The sequence below is a fragment of the Eumetopias jubatus genome, unplaced genomic scaffold, assembly GCF_037043125.1.
Source record: "Eumetopias jubatus isolate StellerSeaLion01/CBP00866 unplaced genomic scaffold, mEumJub1_p1.0 scaffold_15, whole genome shotgun sequence".
Classification (NCBI taxonomy): domain Eukaryota; kingdom Metazoa; phylum Chordata; class Mammalia; order Carnivora; family Otariidae; genus Eumetopias; species Eumetopias jubatus.
In genome coordinates, this window is record NW_028274821.1 from 84,086,379 (window position 1) to 84,101,232 (window position 14,854).

At 38.9% G+C, this 14,854-nt stretch overlaps 1 protein-coding gene across 2 annotated transcripts in view; it reads right to left on the reverse strand.

Moving 5' to 3' along the window:
- DENND1A (DENN domain containing 1A) overlaps window positions 1-14,854 on the reverse strand; it is a 496,855-nt gene that overhangs the window by 447,712 nt on the left and 34,289 nt on the right. For both annotated transcript variants that reach the window (XM_028107675.2, XM_028107673.2), the window contains exon 2: window positions 9,014-9,084. In XM_028107675.2, the coding sequence (XP_027963476.2) occupies window positions 9,014-9,084 (71 nt within the window). The remainder of the gene's footprint in view (window positions 1-9,013; window positions 9,085-14,854) is intronic.

Here is a 14,854-nt window from a genome sequence, read left to right on the forward strand (position 1 = left end):
TGAACCACAAAATACAGCAAGAACCACCACACTGCCATGAATTACCAAAAATCATGAGACTCTCCTATATTGTAATTTATACCCAGATGGCCCCTAAATTGCACACTTTAGGAAGAAATCTTCAAATAACTAAACATTAAGAAAATATATGGCTCACTTTGTTACTTTTTAAGGACAGCAATTCAAAGTCATAACCGATGACTTTAGAGCATCAGCATAGTGTAATAAAAAGCACAAGCTTCAAGCAAGGATACACAATTAAGGTAAAATTCAAAATGTGATCTCAGTAGGAATACAGAGGGACTTCAAAGTACAAAATGTTCTACTTCCTAAGCTGAGTGGTGGGTACGTGCATTTTCGTTTACTCTTTAAGCTGTGCATACACATACAATTTGTGTTACAGTTTTCATAAACCGGTTTAAAGAATACAGTCAGAGTAGACTTCAAATCCCAACTCTGTCCTTTGGACAAGTTGCTTCCTATCTCTAAGCTTTAATCACTCAATACTTACTGAGAGCCTACAATATGCCAGTTACTGTTCTAGCTGTTGGAATTTCAGGTACAAGAAAGAGGTCATTTCTGCCCTCATGGAACCCTATTTTTCTTACCTATAAAACTGAGCTGATACTTCTTCATTAGGTGGTGGGCAAAAGCTTTATTACAATGAGCTTTCCCTAGGCTCAAATATAGTTGAAAGAAATACTCTAACAATCCTACAACATAAGGCACATTACAATTCTCAAAGGCACCCCTTTCCAAAATCAGCTTAAAAAGTACAGTGAGGGGAGCCTGGGTGGCTCAGTCATTAAGCATGTGACTTAGGCTCAGGTCATGATCTCTGGGTCCTGGGATCGAGCCACGTGGGTGTCAGGCTCCACATTCAGTGGGGAGAGTCTGCTTGTCCCTCTCCCTCTGCCCTTCCCCCAACCCCACTCGTGCTCGCTCACTCTCTCTCAAATAAAATCTTAAAAAAAAAAAAAAATACAGTGAAATGAGGTTCCACGCCTCTATTCCAAATAAGTTATTTTCAAATGGGCATATCAAGTACTTAGAGTCAGGAAAAATTATAAAAATTTTTAAGTAATCCATGTCTTCTGAGTGGTAATTTGTCCCTACCCTACTGCAAATCATAGTTCATACTCCATAAAGTGGATTCACTTCCTCTGGGAAAATAAAAAAATCAAAGGATTCAAAAGAAGAAAAATAAAGAAAAGTTGAAGTAATCATGCTGACTCATTTAAAAGAAAAAAAAAAACTGTAAGAAATCCTTGTACAGTTCATGAATGAAAACTGCCTCTCCCCTGATTTTCTATATAAGCCTGATTTTTATTCTCTCACAATATCTGATTTTTCTAACTACTGCATGTGCAGATAATATTAACCAGTACTTTTTGGGATGATGCCACAAGAATGAAGTTAAAATCCTGAATCTACAACTTCATGGTTGTCCCATCTGGGCAAACAAATTAACCTTTGAGCCTCAGTTTCCGAAAAAATACTACCCATCTTAAACGGGTCATATATTAACAATATAAGAATAAGTATAACAATATTCAGAAAAGGGACTGAGACATAAGGACTCAGTAAAAGTTAGCCACTTTATCACCATTCTTCAAAAGTTTGCTGTGATTCATTATCTTATTATTGAAGATAATAAATTTAGTTAATACCTCTAATATTTTAATTTGAAGTAAAACAACTCTCAAAGGGCTTTTTTCTCCTCCATCTCACTTCTAAAGAAACAGCATAAAATTTTTTTTTATTTTTTTTTTAAGATTTTGAGAGAGAGTATAAGGGAGCACAAGCGGGGGGAGAGGGGGTGGGCAGAGAAGCAGACTCCCCACTGAGCAGGGACTGAGATCATGAGCTGAGCCAAAGGCAACCACCCAGGCCCCCTGCTTTTATTTTTTACATCAATTTTTTAAAAATATCTAATTAAAAAAAATATCTAGTCATGTTGAGCATCCACTGTGGTCACAAATCCAAGCAACGTTCGTAGAATTAGAGACCTGCAAAGTGAAAGCTCAAACTCACAATATAACAAAGCTGGCTCTCAATCCTTTCCAATTGGCTGAGACTCGGTTTTCTTCATGATCCTGCTGATCCAGAAACGAGAACAGCTATGAGAGATTTGAAAGCCAGGGTGTTTGCATGTTTAAGTTACTGATATAGCTGAAAACCTCAGCTAACCAAAGCATCACATCATAAGCATTCCTTCCAGAGTTCTCACAACAGTTTCTTCACTTGACTATCCACTTCTTGCTACCAAGTGGCCACTAGGCTACCACAGTAAAACACTGGGCAGGGAGCTGACACCAGAGGAAGTGGGTGGGCAGAACAGCCTCGAGAACCTGATGCTGTGGCCATTCTCCCAGGGCTGCGCGGCTCCCAGCCAGGGTGAGCTCGGCAGGCTCTGAGATGCCAGCAGTAACAAGACACTTGTGTTGGAAATGCAGTCCAGAGTTTCGGCATGGCCAGTACCGTCTGATCATGGGACCGGCAGGCTCATCCCTCTTGCAAGAGCACCCTCTTCCGAGACCTTCAGTCAGACACGCTAAACTCAGCTCTGGGAACTTTCACAACTTGAGACGACTCTATTCGTTTTCTGGGATCCCCAAGTAAAGGTGGGTTCTTGAACAAATACATAAATGGAATGTGGCCAAAAAAGCATAAAAGTTAAGAACAAAGTAGGTCAAATAGCTACTCGAAATGTTCCAACTTCTTTTTAAAATCACATACCTAAGTAACAAACACTATACACAGAGATGTTTGCCAGCATTATTTACAAGAGAACTCGAAACAATCTAAAGATCCAATTATAAGTAAATATTACTCATAAACATGATGTAGTAATTCACAGCAAATGAAATTATTTTCACAAAGCTATATTAATAATTTTAGGAAAAGCTTAATGATTTGGGGAGGACCAGCAAGAAAAACACACATATAGCAGAAGTTTAGGGAAAAAGTTTATAAGTATATTTTTATATATATATATATATATATATACACACACACATATATATATTTTTATATATGCTTTATTTCCACACACATGCAAAAGAAAACAAGGAAATATACCAAAACATTAATAGTGTTTATCACCGAGTGATTAATTTTTCAAAAATGTTTAAATTGTATACACACTCAAAAACTAATCCAAAAACAAGCTACTAAAAATTTAAATAGAAAAAAACACAAACCAGGATAATCTGTCAATATGTATTAACTTGAGAAAATTTTTAGTTGGTTTTTTTTAATTTACAATGAGAATATAATACACCACAGTATAAGAAAAACTGTAAGAATGAAACTCCCACAGAAGTTTATAGAACAAAATGTATACTAAAACCTCCAATTAAAGACCCGTAAAGTAGTTTCAGTGCCTTCTAACCCACCTTCTCACAGCAGGGAATTAATCCCTCTGGGGGATGCAAACAAACTTCAAAGAGAAGATTATGCCCAGACACTAGTACTGTATAGCATAAGGTTTATACCTAAGTTTGCTCAGATACTTTGGCAGAGATCAGAGATGCAGATCCAAGGAACAAAGACTAATCTTAAGGCAGATTCCTTGCAATCATTTAAAAAGACAAAAATAATGCATTCGATATCAAAAAAAGGCAAATATAATAAATTTTATTAAAAACAAGAAGGTTGTAGAAATAGACAAAAGTTTCCTAAAATCAAATACCAAATGACAGCTTATTCCCTGGTAATAGCAACTAGGAAATCTCACAAACTCCCAAAGAAAGCAAGAGGCAACAGCAGTTCAGTTTGTGTACCCAAATCTTACTGGCACGATGTTTCCAAGGTGTCCCATTCACTGTCCAGGGTCTTGATGCACTAAGTGGAGCTGACATATCACATGTCCCTTCCATGGAGGTCATGGAAAGCTCTTCAGAGTGCAGTACACAGAGCGCTTACATGTCTTCAGTAAGGGAGACATTAAAAGTAATTGAGGGGAAAAGAACCGTTTCTAAAGTCTAGTAGTATTTCTTTTTTTTAAGATTCTATTTATTTATTTGAGGGAGAACAAGAGACCAAAAGCAGGGGTAGGAGCAGAGGGAGAGGGAGAAGCAGGCTCCCCGCTGAGCAGGGAGCCAGATGCGGGGGCTCGACCCCAGGACCCTGAGATCATGACCCGAGCTGAAGGTAGACGCTTAACCAACTGAGCCACCCCAGGCGCCCCGAAAGTCTAGTAATATTTCTTACTGACCTTTCTCAGATCTTTTTTTTTTTTAATGTGAGGTGATTTTTTTTTTGTATGATTTAGAAGTACCTGATTATTTTTTTAAGACCTTATTTTTTAAGTAACCTTCACACCCACATGGGGCTCGAACTTACAACCCCAAGATAAAGAGTCACACACTCTACCAACTGACCCAGCCAGGTGCCCCTAGAAGTACCTGATCATTTTATTAAAATGTTTTAAGTAAAGGAGTAGCAGACCCCAGTAATGCGGGTTTAGTTTCCCAATTTTTTTTTGGTTTTGGTTTTGTTTTCAAGTAGGCTCCACACCCAATGTAGGGTTTGAACTTATAACCCTGAGATCAAGAGTTGCATGCTCTACCAAGTGAGCCAGTCAGGCGCCCCTAATTAGTTTCCCAATTTTTAAATTAGCTCATCATCTGAGAGAAAACTAAAATCCTTAATAGATTAAAGACCTAAACGTGAAAGGCAAAACCATAAATTTCTTAGAGGAAAATATCTTCATAACTGTGGAGTAGGAAAATACTGGTCAATTGTACTATATTAAAATCAAGAAGTTATGATCAAAGTTAACACAAAGAGAGTGAAAGACAAACCATAGAATGGAAGAAGATATTTGTAATACATACAATGAGATAATTAGTATCCATTATATAATCTTAAAAATCAATGAGGAAAAGGCAGAAAACTCAGTAAGAAAAATTAGCAAGAGACTTGTACAGGCACTTTAAAAAACAAGCTATTCAAGAGGCCAATAAGCAAAAGGTGCTTGGTCTCATTAGTCATCAGAAAAATGCAAATAAAAACAAGGAGATACTGCTATATAACCATCAGGTTGCCAAAAATCAACACATCTAACTGTACCAAGGACTGATGAAGTTGTAGAGTAATAAGGACTATCAAACACTGCTGGAGGGAGTGTGGACTAGCATAATTTTGAAAAACAAGTTAGCAATGATCCAGTAATCAAGTATGGTATCTATCCTAAGGAAATGTACATTTAAGCGCGCCAGGATTCACGTGTAAGGAATGATTACGGTAGCATTGCTTGTAATAGCCCAAAACTGCACACAACTTCAAGTGTTTTCAACAGAACGGATAAATTGTGATATAATCCTACAGTGTATTACACAGCAATGAAAATGAATGACTATAGTTACACACAACATGAAGAACCCTTACAAACATAACTTTGAGCAAAAAAAGCAGCAAAACTACACAAATAATAATTCTGTTTCTATAAAATTCAGAAGCAAGCAATAAATTATTTTTTTCAAGGAGATATACTTAGGTCATAAAACTATAAAGAAAAACAAATGATTATCATAAAAGTCAGGATAGTAGTTACCTCTGGAGAAAGGAAAGGAGGAACCTCTGGGGTGCCAACCAAATCCACCTCCAACACTTACAGGGCCTCAGCAAGAGTACAAATAGAGGCCCTCATACCATATGTGTTAATATTTAACAGATAAGAAAACAAGCTTACAAAATATTAAATAAAATATGTTCTATCCTCCTATCATGACAAATATACCTTTATAACTGCCTGGAAAGCCAGATTCATACAGAGAATTTTGGGATTCCCCAGAATTCCATGCAGAAACATGCTGATCCAGGGAGAATTGGCCACTGGTCCACCACCCATCACCCTCTTCTCCATCCCACACAGCCAAGGACCTCACACACACAAGCATGCAGTCACCTCCACTCCCAAGTCCAAGTTCCATCCCATACCCTACTCTCCATACACAGCCACTTGTAGGCCATCCCTTGTATACACCAGCAGCCCAGCCCACCCTCAGAAGTATGGACCCCAGGAAAGGGACTCACACAGGCTCTGGAAACACGCTCAGGGCCATTTGGGCAAGAAATTCTGAGATCCTAGGTACTTAAAGTATGGTCTACCATGGAAAGGTTCAGGTTCTAAGCAGGCATGTCCCACAGGGCCCACAGACTCTACCCCATGGAAGAGTGCCAAAGTAGGGCCCACTAAAGCACAGGGCCAGGGCAGGGAGCCCTCCTGCAGTAACAGTATTTCCTTAGACCCAGGAAACATTATATTTCTTAGCCTGGAAAGCAGTAACATGGGCACATGATCATTATTTGCTAAACTGTACATGTAACTTCCATGTACTTTTTTCCCACTAATAAGGGACAGACATCATGTGCCTGCTGATATGATACACCGTAACACACAGAGACCCCTGCCAAACTTTCATAACCCGAATCTAATCATGAGGATATGATCAGATCCAAATCTAGAGACCTTTTGCAAAACAACAGACCTAAATTCTTCAAAATGTGTCTGTGATAAAAGGTAAGGAAAGGCTGCAAAACTATTATTTACTGAAAGAAATTAAATACATGTGAAGCTGAATGGACTGCATGATCCTGAATAATTGGATTCTGGATCAGAAAGGAAAATGCTATAAAGGATACTATCGGCACAACTGATTAAATTTAAACATGGACAACTGACATTCTATCAACATTAAATTCTTGTATTTCAATAATTGTACTAGAGTTATGTAAGAAAATTCTTAGGAGATATATTCTGAAGTATGTAGGGATAAAGGGTCACTATATCTGCAATTTATTCTCAAACGGTTCAGCAAAAATAATATGTATATACATATACAGTGATAAAGCAGATATGGCAAAATTGGGTAACAACTGACGAAGCTGAGGAAAGGGCATATGCACTTGACCATTCTTATAACTTCCATCTTTTAAAAATATTTTCAAGGGGCACCTGGGTGGCTCAGTCAGTTAAGCATCTGCCTTCTGCTCAGGTCATGATCCCGGGGTCCTGGGATCGAGCCTGGCATTGGGTTTTCTGCTCGGCGAGGAGCCTGCTTCTCCCTCTCTCTCTGCCTGATGTTCTGCCTACTTGTGCTCTAGCTCTGTCAAATAAATAAATAAAATCTTTAAAAAAATAAAATAAAGGGCACCTGGGTGGCTCAGTTGGTTAAGCGACTGCCTTCAGCTCAGGTCATGATCCTGGAGTCCCAGGATCGAGTCCCGCATCGGGCTCCCTGCTCGGCAGGGAGTCTGCCTCTCCCTCTGACCCTCCCCTCTCATGTGCTTTCTCTCTCTCCCATTCTCTCTCTCTCAAATAAATAAAATCTTTAAAAAAAATAAATAAAATAAAATAAAAATATTTTCAAAATTAAAAGTTTTTAAAATATACTAAAGGGTTAAACACGGAAGAAGTTGTCTATGGCACAGAGGAATTAGATGACTGGGGTAAGATAAAGACTTTGCATTTTGTTCATTCTTCCATCTTATTTGTACTTCTCTAATTTTGTTCTTTTTCCCAAAACAATTCATTTTAACATTGGGAGGAAAAAAATCCTAGAACACTGAAAGAGGAAACATTAGCAACTGTAAAATAAGAAAAATTCTGTCCCTAAATTTATCTGTCAAATCATAGCCATCATCAAATGGTTACTCTGTAAAGTAGGCCCACAGAGGTGCTGCTCCAGGTATGTACCTAACAGATGCTTCCCAAAGCAATGGTTTGCAGAATAAGAGGGATAACTTAACATGGATGCTAACATTCTACTTCTAGAATGACCACAAATTTGTAACCTTCATTAGATAATCCAGAAAGTGGAACACACAGTTATATCACTTTTGCTATTAAGAGAAATTCATTCATTTTAACAAATATTAGTGACATTATGCAAAGCCCTGCAGATGACATGGAGAGATGTGCCCAACATGGTCATGGCCCTCAAGAAGGCAACTTAGCAGAGTAAAGAAGACTTGAAACCAAAAATCATGGTTATTTTACACAGTGATGATCCTGGTAAATTATTTGACCGGAGATTCTATTTTCTCGTAGGTATAATGGAGCTGCCACCCAACTATCTTTAAAGGGTTGTATTGTAAGGACAAAATGTCAGACACATAGAACAAAGGAACAGATACTCAATAAAAGGTAGCTATTTTATGAGTATTACAGTCTAACATAATGAAATAGAAAATACTGCATAGCCAATTAAGAGCATATACCACTGGAATCCTGATTACTCCAAGTTTCTAATCCAAGTAAATTCACTCTCCCTGAACACCAAGTAATACACACAACTGTTTGTGTGTGTGGACCAAGAGTTGCTCCCTGACATCCCTCTGGCAAATGCATCACTCTCTTAGTTACCAAGAAAAAGAACACTAGGTTATAGGGTTTTTTTTCTCATTAACCAAGAAGGATTTTAGTTGAGAATATACTCAGTCTTTGCAAGATACTCTAACCTTATCTGAGACCCCCTTGTCCAGGAATACACATCCAAATTAGTCCAAAATCTAAAGCCAGGAGAGGTGTTTTCTTCAACTCATTTCCAACTTTTACCAGCAGACATAAAATTTACTACATTAAATCCATTTCAAACATCTCCTCCCAGTTTAGTGGCAGAGATTTCCCTTTATATTATTTTGTAACCTAATTCTAAGCCTTCCTCATTAGCAAGGGGACAATATTTCATACTAAGCAGCTGACTTCCAGGCATCTGTGAAAGATACAAACCAAAACTCAATGATTACAACGAATAAAGCCATACTTCAAGCCTGTCATGGCAGTGACTCTTAAATTGTTCACTGTGCTTATTCTCCATTCCTTAGGATGATGTGGAATAAAAGGGAAAGACAAATATATTCAAAGATAAATCACAGTTTAGAATATTCACATATCCCACATGCACAGCTATCTCCACCTGATCTTAGCCAAAAGGCTGAGAAGCGATGTCCTGCACAGCTATCTCATACAATAAACACATATCATAATCAAACATGCAAATACCTGAAAGAGTGCCACCTGTCCTAGGATAGGCCACTTCAACATAGACTTCAAACGTGGTGTCTGGGTTCTGCCTACAAAAGAAACACATTGTGATTACTGACAAGGATTGAGGCAGCATGGTATAGAACATGTGGGCTGTGGTATAAGGCAGACCTTACTTAAAATCATTAGCTCCACAACTTAATAGCTGTGGAACTTTGGCCAAGTTACTCAACTTCTCTGAGCCATGCCTTCCTAATCTATAAAATGAAAACACCTGGAGTGCCTGGGTGGCTCAGTCAGTTAAGCACCTATCTTCCGCTCAGGTCATGATCTCAGGGTCCTGGGATCAAGCTCCTCGTTGGGCTCCCTGCTCAGTGGGAGTCTGCTTCTCCTTCTCCCTCTGCTCATACACTGCCCCCCCACCCCCACCCCGGCCACTTGTGCTCCCTATCTCCTCTTTCAAATAAAAATCTTCAAGAAAAAAAAAAAAAAACACCTAACCAGAAGAATTATTGTGAAACTTAAAGAAAACACACAAAAACTGTCTAGGTACAATGCCTGACAAATAATAGGCTAGCTGTGATTATGATTTCACAGGCGTCATATTTTGAATTTATACAGCTGTATCTCCAAAGCCACAGGTAGAATTTTGAGGAAACTCAAACCAAGGAAACACTAGCACAAAGTAGCTTCTCCCACATATTCCAGGATAAAACACATATGATGCAGTTAACCTGCTTATTTACAAGTTTTAAAGACTGAAACAAGAGAAACAGTATCCTAAATCACTAGGCTATTACGAAGACAGGATGCTAATCTAAATATAAGATACCGTTTCCACATAGGGGGCTTCACCTGTACTGGCAATGGCAAGCATATGAATGTTCATTACTATATCCTTTTACCTCTTTATGTCATAAATATATCAAAATAAGGCTGAAAAAGATCACAGCAGTTACAGAATATTAACAGTTGTTAATTCTGAATGATGAGAGTATTGGGTTATATTAGCTTTGAGTTTTCTCTTTGATTCTGAAACTACAATAAAAAAGTATTTCCAGATTGACTGAAAATGGTTTAGAAGAAAATGTTATACTTTCCAAATGTCTATAATTGAATTCTATTTTAAACCTGACAAGGCTCAGAAACTTTGAGTCACCTGATCAGATCTAACAGTTAATTTCAATCAAATAAATACCCTGAATTTGCCCAGTAGATTCCACTTCTCAAAATAACTCTCATTCGGGGCGCCTGGGTGGCTCCGTTGGTTAAGCGACTGCCTTCGGCTCAGGTCATGATCCTGGAGTCCCGGGATCGAGTCCCACATCGGGCTCCCTGCTCAGCGGGGAGTCTGCTTCTCCCTCTGATCCTCCTCCCTCTCATGCTCTCTGTCTCTCATTCTTTCTCTCTCAAATAAATAAAATCTTAAAAAAAAAAAAACTCTCATTCATCTCATTTCAACCTCATTATAATCCTATGAGGACAGGTGGATCAGTTATTATTATTCTCACCATACAGGTGAGGAACCTGAGGCAAAGAGATTCTATGTGACTTGGTGGTGGTCCCACAACTAGTAGAAACACAGCCAGAACCTGAATTCACCTTCCTGGAGCTCAAATTCTGTGCTTCATTGATTCTAAGATGAACTTTTGTCCCCGACATTCCCACATCTCTTACAATCTATTGCATCTTAATGCTAAATGGCAGCATTTTTTTTCTTTCTTAGTAATACATATAATGGTGCATTTTACAAATAATGGCATCTTAGATTCAATAAAACATTTTAATATTCCCTCTACCTCCTTAGTAGAAAAAATGTGTTTTGTCAATCAGGAATCTATTTCTCTTGTGAAAGATTATCATTCCTTCACTGATGAGAAACTTAAGCTTTTGCTTTAAGTACCTACAGTGAAAAGAGTTGGCTGCTCTAAAGTTCAAGGTATTTAAATATACCTTGTAAAATGTAATTTTAAAAATCAGACAGTAAAGCAGAGTATTTTACTTAATAGGCTAAATAAAACAAAGTAAACTGAAGTTTGAAGAGAGCCTTAAAATTTTTGTGTGTTTTCCCTGCAGGAGGATACAGAAAGGTCTACCAAGCTAGTATCTTTTGGCCACCAACATTGTTGAAAATGTCTTATGGAAACATCACTTTCATTCAAATGATCTCAAAGTAGAGTGTTTGATTAAAGAAAGGAATGTTCTAAGGCTATTTAAAGGGCATCAGGAAGACTCCTTCTAAAATCTAAACATAGCCTTCCTGGGGTGCCTGGGTGGTGCAGTCGGTTGAGTGTCCAACTCTTCAGCTCAGGTCGTGATTTCATGGGATCGAGCCCCAGGTTGGGCTCTGAGCTGAGCACAGAGTCTGCTTAGGACTCTATCTCCCTCCCTCTGCCCCTCCCCCCCACAACTTGCACTTGCTCGCTCTAAAATAAGCCAATCTTTAAAAGAAAAAAATTTTTCACACCTGGGTGGCTCAGTTGGTTAAGCATCTGCCTTCGGCTCAGGTCATGATCCCAGGATCCTGGGATCGAGTCCCACATCAGGCTCCTTGCTTAGCAGGGAGCCTGCTTCTCTCCCTCTGCCTACCATGCCCCTGGCTTGTGCACGCATGCAACGCGTGCTCTCTCGCGGGAGCTCTCTCTCTCTCTGACAAAATCTTTTAAAAAAAACTTTTTAAATAAACATACCTTTCTTAAGCCGATTTTGCAACTGGCTGAACTTCATCTCAAAATTTCATTTGGAAAATTGAAATAAACACATACATACGGAGATGTTAACATAACAAATTTTTTAACATTAAAGCTCTGATACATTAACCTGTGCCATTAGGTTAAGGTATTTTGTACAGATCCGCTATGTCTCTAAATGAAGACTTGCCTAACATTGTCTATACTGTCTCTGCTGCTTCTCCGTATCTCTAACACACTTCAACCAGGCTTCTGAACCCACTACAGCACTGAAACAACTTGTCACGATTACCAACGACCACATTGCTAAAATGTGCTAAAATGGCCAATTCTCAGGGCTTGTCTTATTTAACATCTTGGCAACATTTGACACAGTCGATAGATTTTTCTCTCCTTGAAACACTTTCTTCTCTTGCCTTCCAGGATATCACTCTCTGGTGGTTCTCTCCCTACCTTACTGGCTGCTCCTTCTCATGTAAGCTCTCCTACCTTTGAATTTAGTCCTGGACCTCTCCCTCTCTCCACTCATTACTTAGATGATCTCATTCAGCCTCATAGCTTTAATTACCATGCAAATGCTGACAAGCCCCAAAATCATGTCTCCAACCTGACTTCTTCCCTGACTCCAGACTCCCTTATCCAACTGCCTACTCAACATCCCTGCTTGGATATTCAAGAAGCATTTCTAATTTAACAAATGGTGCTTTTCTTCCTCAAACCTGAATCGTTTGAATTCCACCAATTATTCAGACAAAAAAAGACCTGATACCATCTTTGACCCCTCTTTTATATATCAGCCACAATCATTCACATGTCACAACCAGCAAATTCTGTTAATTTGATCATCAAAATATAACCAGAATCTGGGGGCGCCTGGGTGGCTCAGTCGTTAAGCGTCTGCCTTCGGCTCAGGTCATGATCCTAGGGTCCCGGGATCGAGCCCCACATCGGGCACCCTGCTCCACGGGAAGCCTGTTTCTCCCTCTCCCTCTGCCCCTGCTTGTGTTCCCTCTCTCACTGTCTCTATCTCTGTGTCAAATAAATAAAATCTTTAAATATATATATATAACCAGAATCTGAATGCTTCTCAGCATCCCCAACCTTACTATCTTTTATCCTTGCCAGATCACCATATCTCACCTCGATGACTGCAATACTCTCCTGACTGATCTTGCTGCTTCCTCTCTTGCCCTCCTTTGATCAGATTTCAACTTAGTGGTCAGTAATCCTTTTATTGCAAAGGCCAGTTTAGTTCAGTCCTCTGCCTAAAACCCCCCTAAAGTGTCCCCCGTCACTCAAAGTCTTAGTTCTAGAGATGGATAATGGGGATGGTTGCACAACAGTATGCACGTCTTTAATAACACTGAACTGTACACTACAAAAATGGTTAAGATGGTAAATTTCACATGTATTTCACAATTTAAAAAAAAAAAACTGAAGATGGGAGAAAAAAGTCCTTAAAGGGTCTACATAATCTGGCTTCTCCCTCTCTCTCCAACTTCATTTCATACCTTTTTCCCCTTGCTCACTGCACTCCAGGCACACTGTCCTTCCTTCAGCTCCTCAAACAGACCAAACTCATTTCTAAAAGCCCTTTGCACCGATCTTCATATAGGTGGCCCTTTTTGTCATTCAAAACTCAGCTTCTATTTCACCTCCTCAGAAAGGCCTTCCCCAATACACTCTCTACCATCTAATTCTAATTTTCCACAGCATATCTATCACAATCTTGGTCATTGTCAGTCTCCCTCCTATGAATGTAAACTGCAGGAGAAGGACTTTGTCGCTCATACCTACTAGTGTTGCCCAGGTACCTAAACAGTGCCTGGGACATAGCCAGAATCAAATACTGAGTAGAGGAAATAAAGGAAGTACAGACCAGCCTTTCCCAGGGTCTGAAAGATTTCAATGATAGGAATGATTATACACTTCCGTGATTCTCAAACTTTAGCATGTGAAAAGAAATTTCCAGCCCTACTCCAGAGTTTGGAAGGAGTAGGGGGAGAGCCCAAGAATTAGCATTTCTAACAAGTAGCCAAACACTTGTTTACTAGCAGGTAATACTGAGGCTGCTGGACTAGTGATCACACTTTAAGAACAAACCACTGATCAAGTTAAATGGAATTCTTCTTCCAAAAACTTAGTACATAAAACAAAATAAACTTAAGGTATACCTTAGTAATCCATCAACAGTGCTTTTGCAATAGAACAGATTTCAAAGAAAAATAGCATTTGTAGAAGCATGGAAGCTCACTCCTATTGCTTTCCATAGTTACTGCTTCATTCTAATGAGTAATAATAAAACTACCTAAGTTTTTCACTCAGTTCAAATAGCTGCCAGAGTTCTATTACATGGAGCCAAAGATTATGAGTTTCTTTATAAAAAAAAAAGGCAAAAAGCTGACTAAAACACTAAGAACAAATTGGACTATAATTATAAGTTATAGTCATGCTTATCCATGATCACTTACATGTTGCCTTATGGAAGAAGTGGTGACTAATGTTGTGACAAGTTATATAACATACCAACAAATATACATAAGTTATTTTAAGGGCCAGTGAAGCCAATGCAGATGGAAGCATTTTCTATTTCTCTGCAAATCAAAAAATAAATTTAAAAGTGTCTCTTCTAAATGCAAATGGCCAAGAGACTCTTAATATTTTCATTAAGCCTATAAACAACTAAGACTAACAATTTCCAGAGTCTCTGAGACTACCTTGAGACTGCTTATTTCCTCCATAACTCCTCAAGATGCTCAATATTTTTAACTACTTGGCTAAAGGAACCGAAAAACCTATTTCTGTCCTATTAACACTCACTGCTAATTCAGTACACGTAATGATGCTGAGAATACCATATTGAGCCAATTTTCCAATATGGACCCAAGTTTTCCCAGAACACTTCATGATATAGCTTAACATATTACCATGGAAATGTCCCGGTTCTGCCATGATATCCCACTATTAATTGCCTTACATCTCTCTCAATGATCTGGAACCCTGCCTACCTGCCAAGCAACTTTTTTTTGCCACCCACCCTCACCTCCTGCAGTCCTGTACCCTAACATGCAGCTGTACAGAACTACTTGTAGCCTGCTCAACAAGCCATGCTCTGGTTCACACTAGGTGCACCGTTACCGTACCCCTTCTACTACTATTTCTGTGTGCC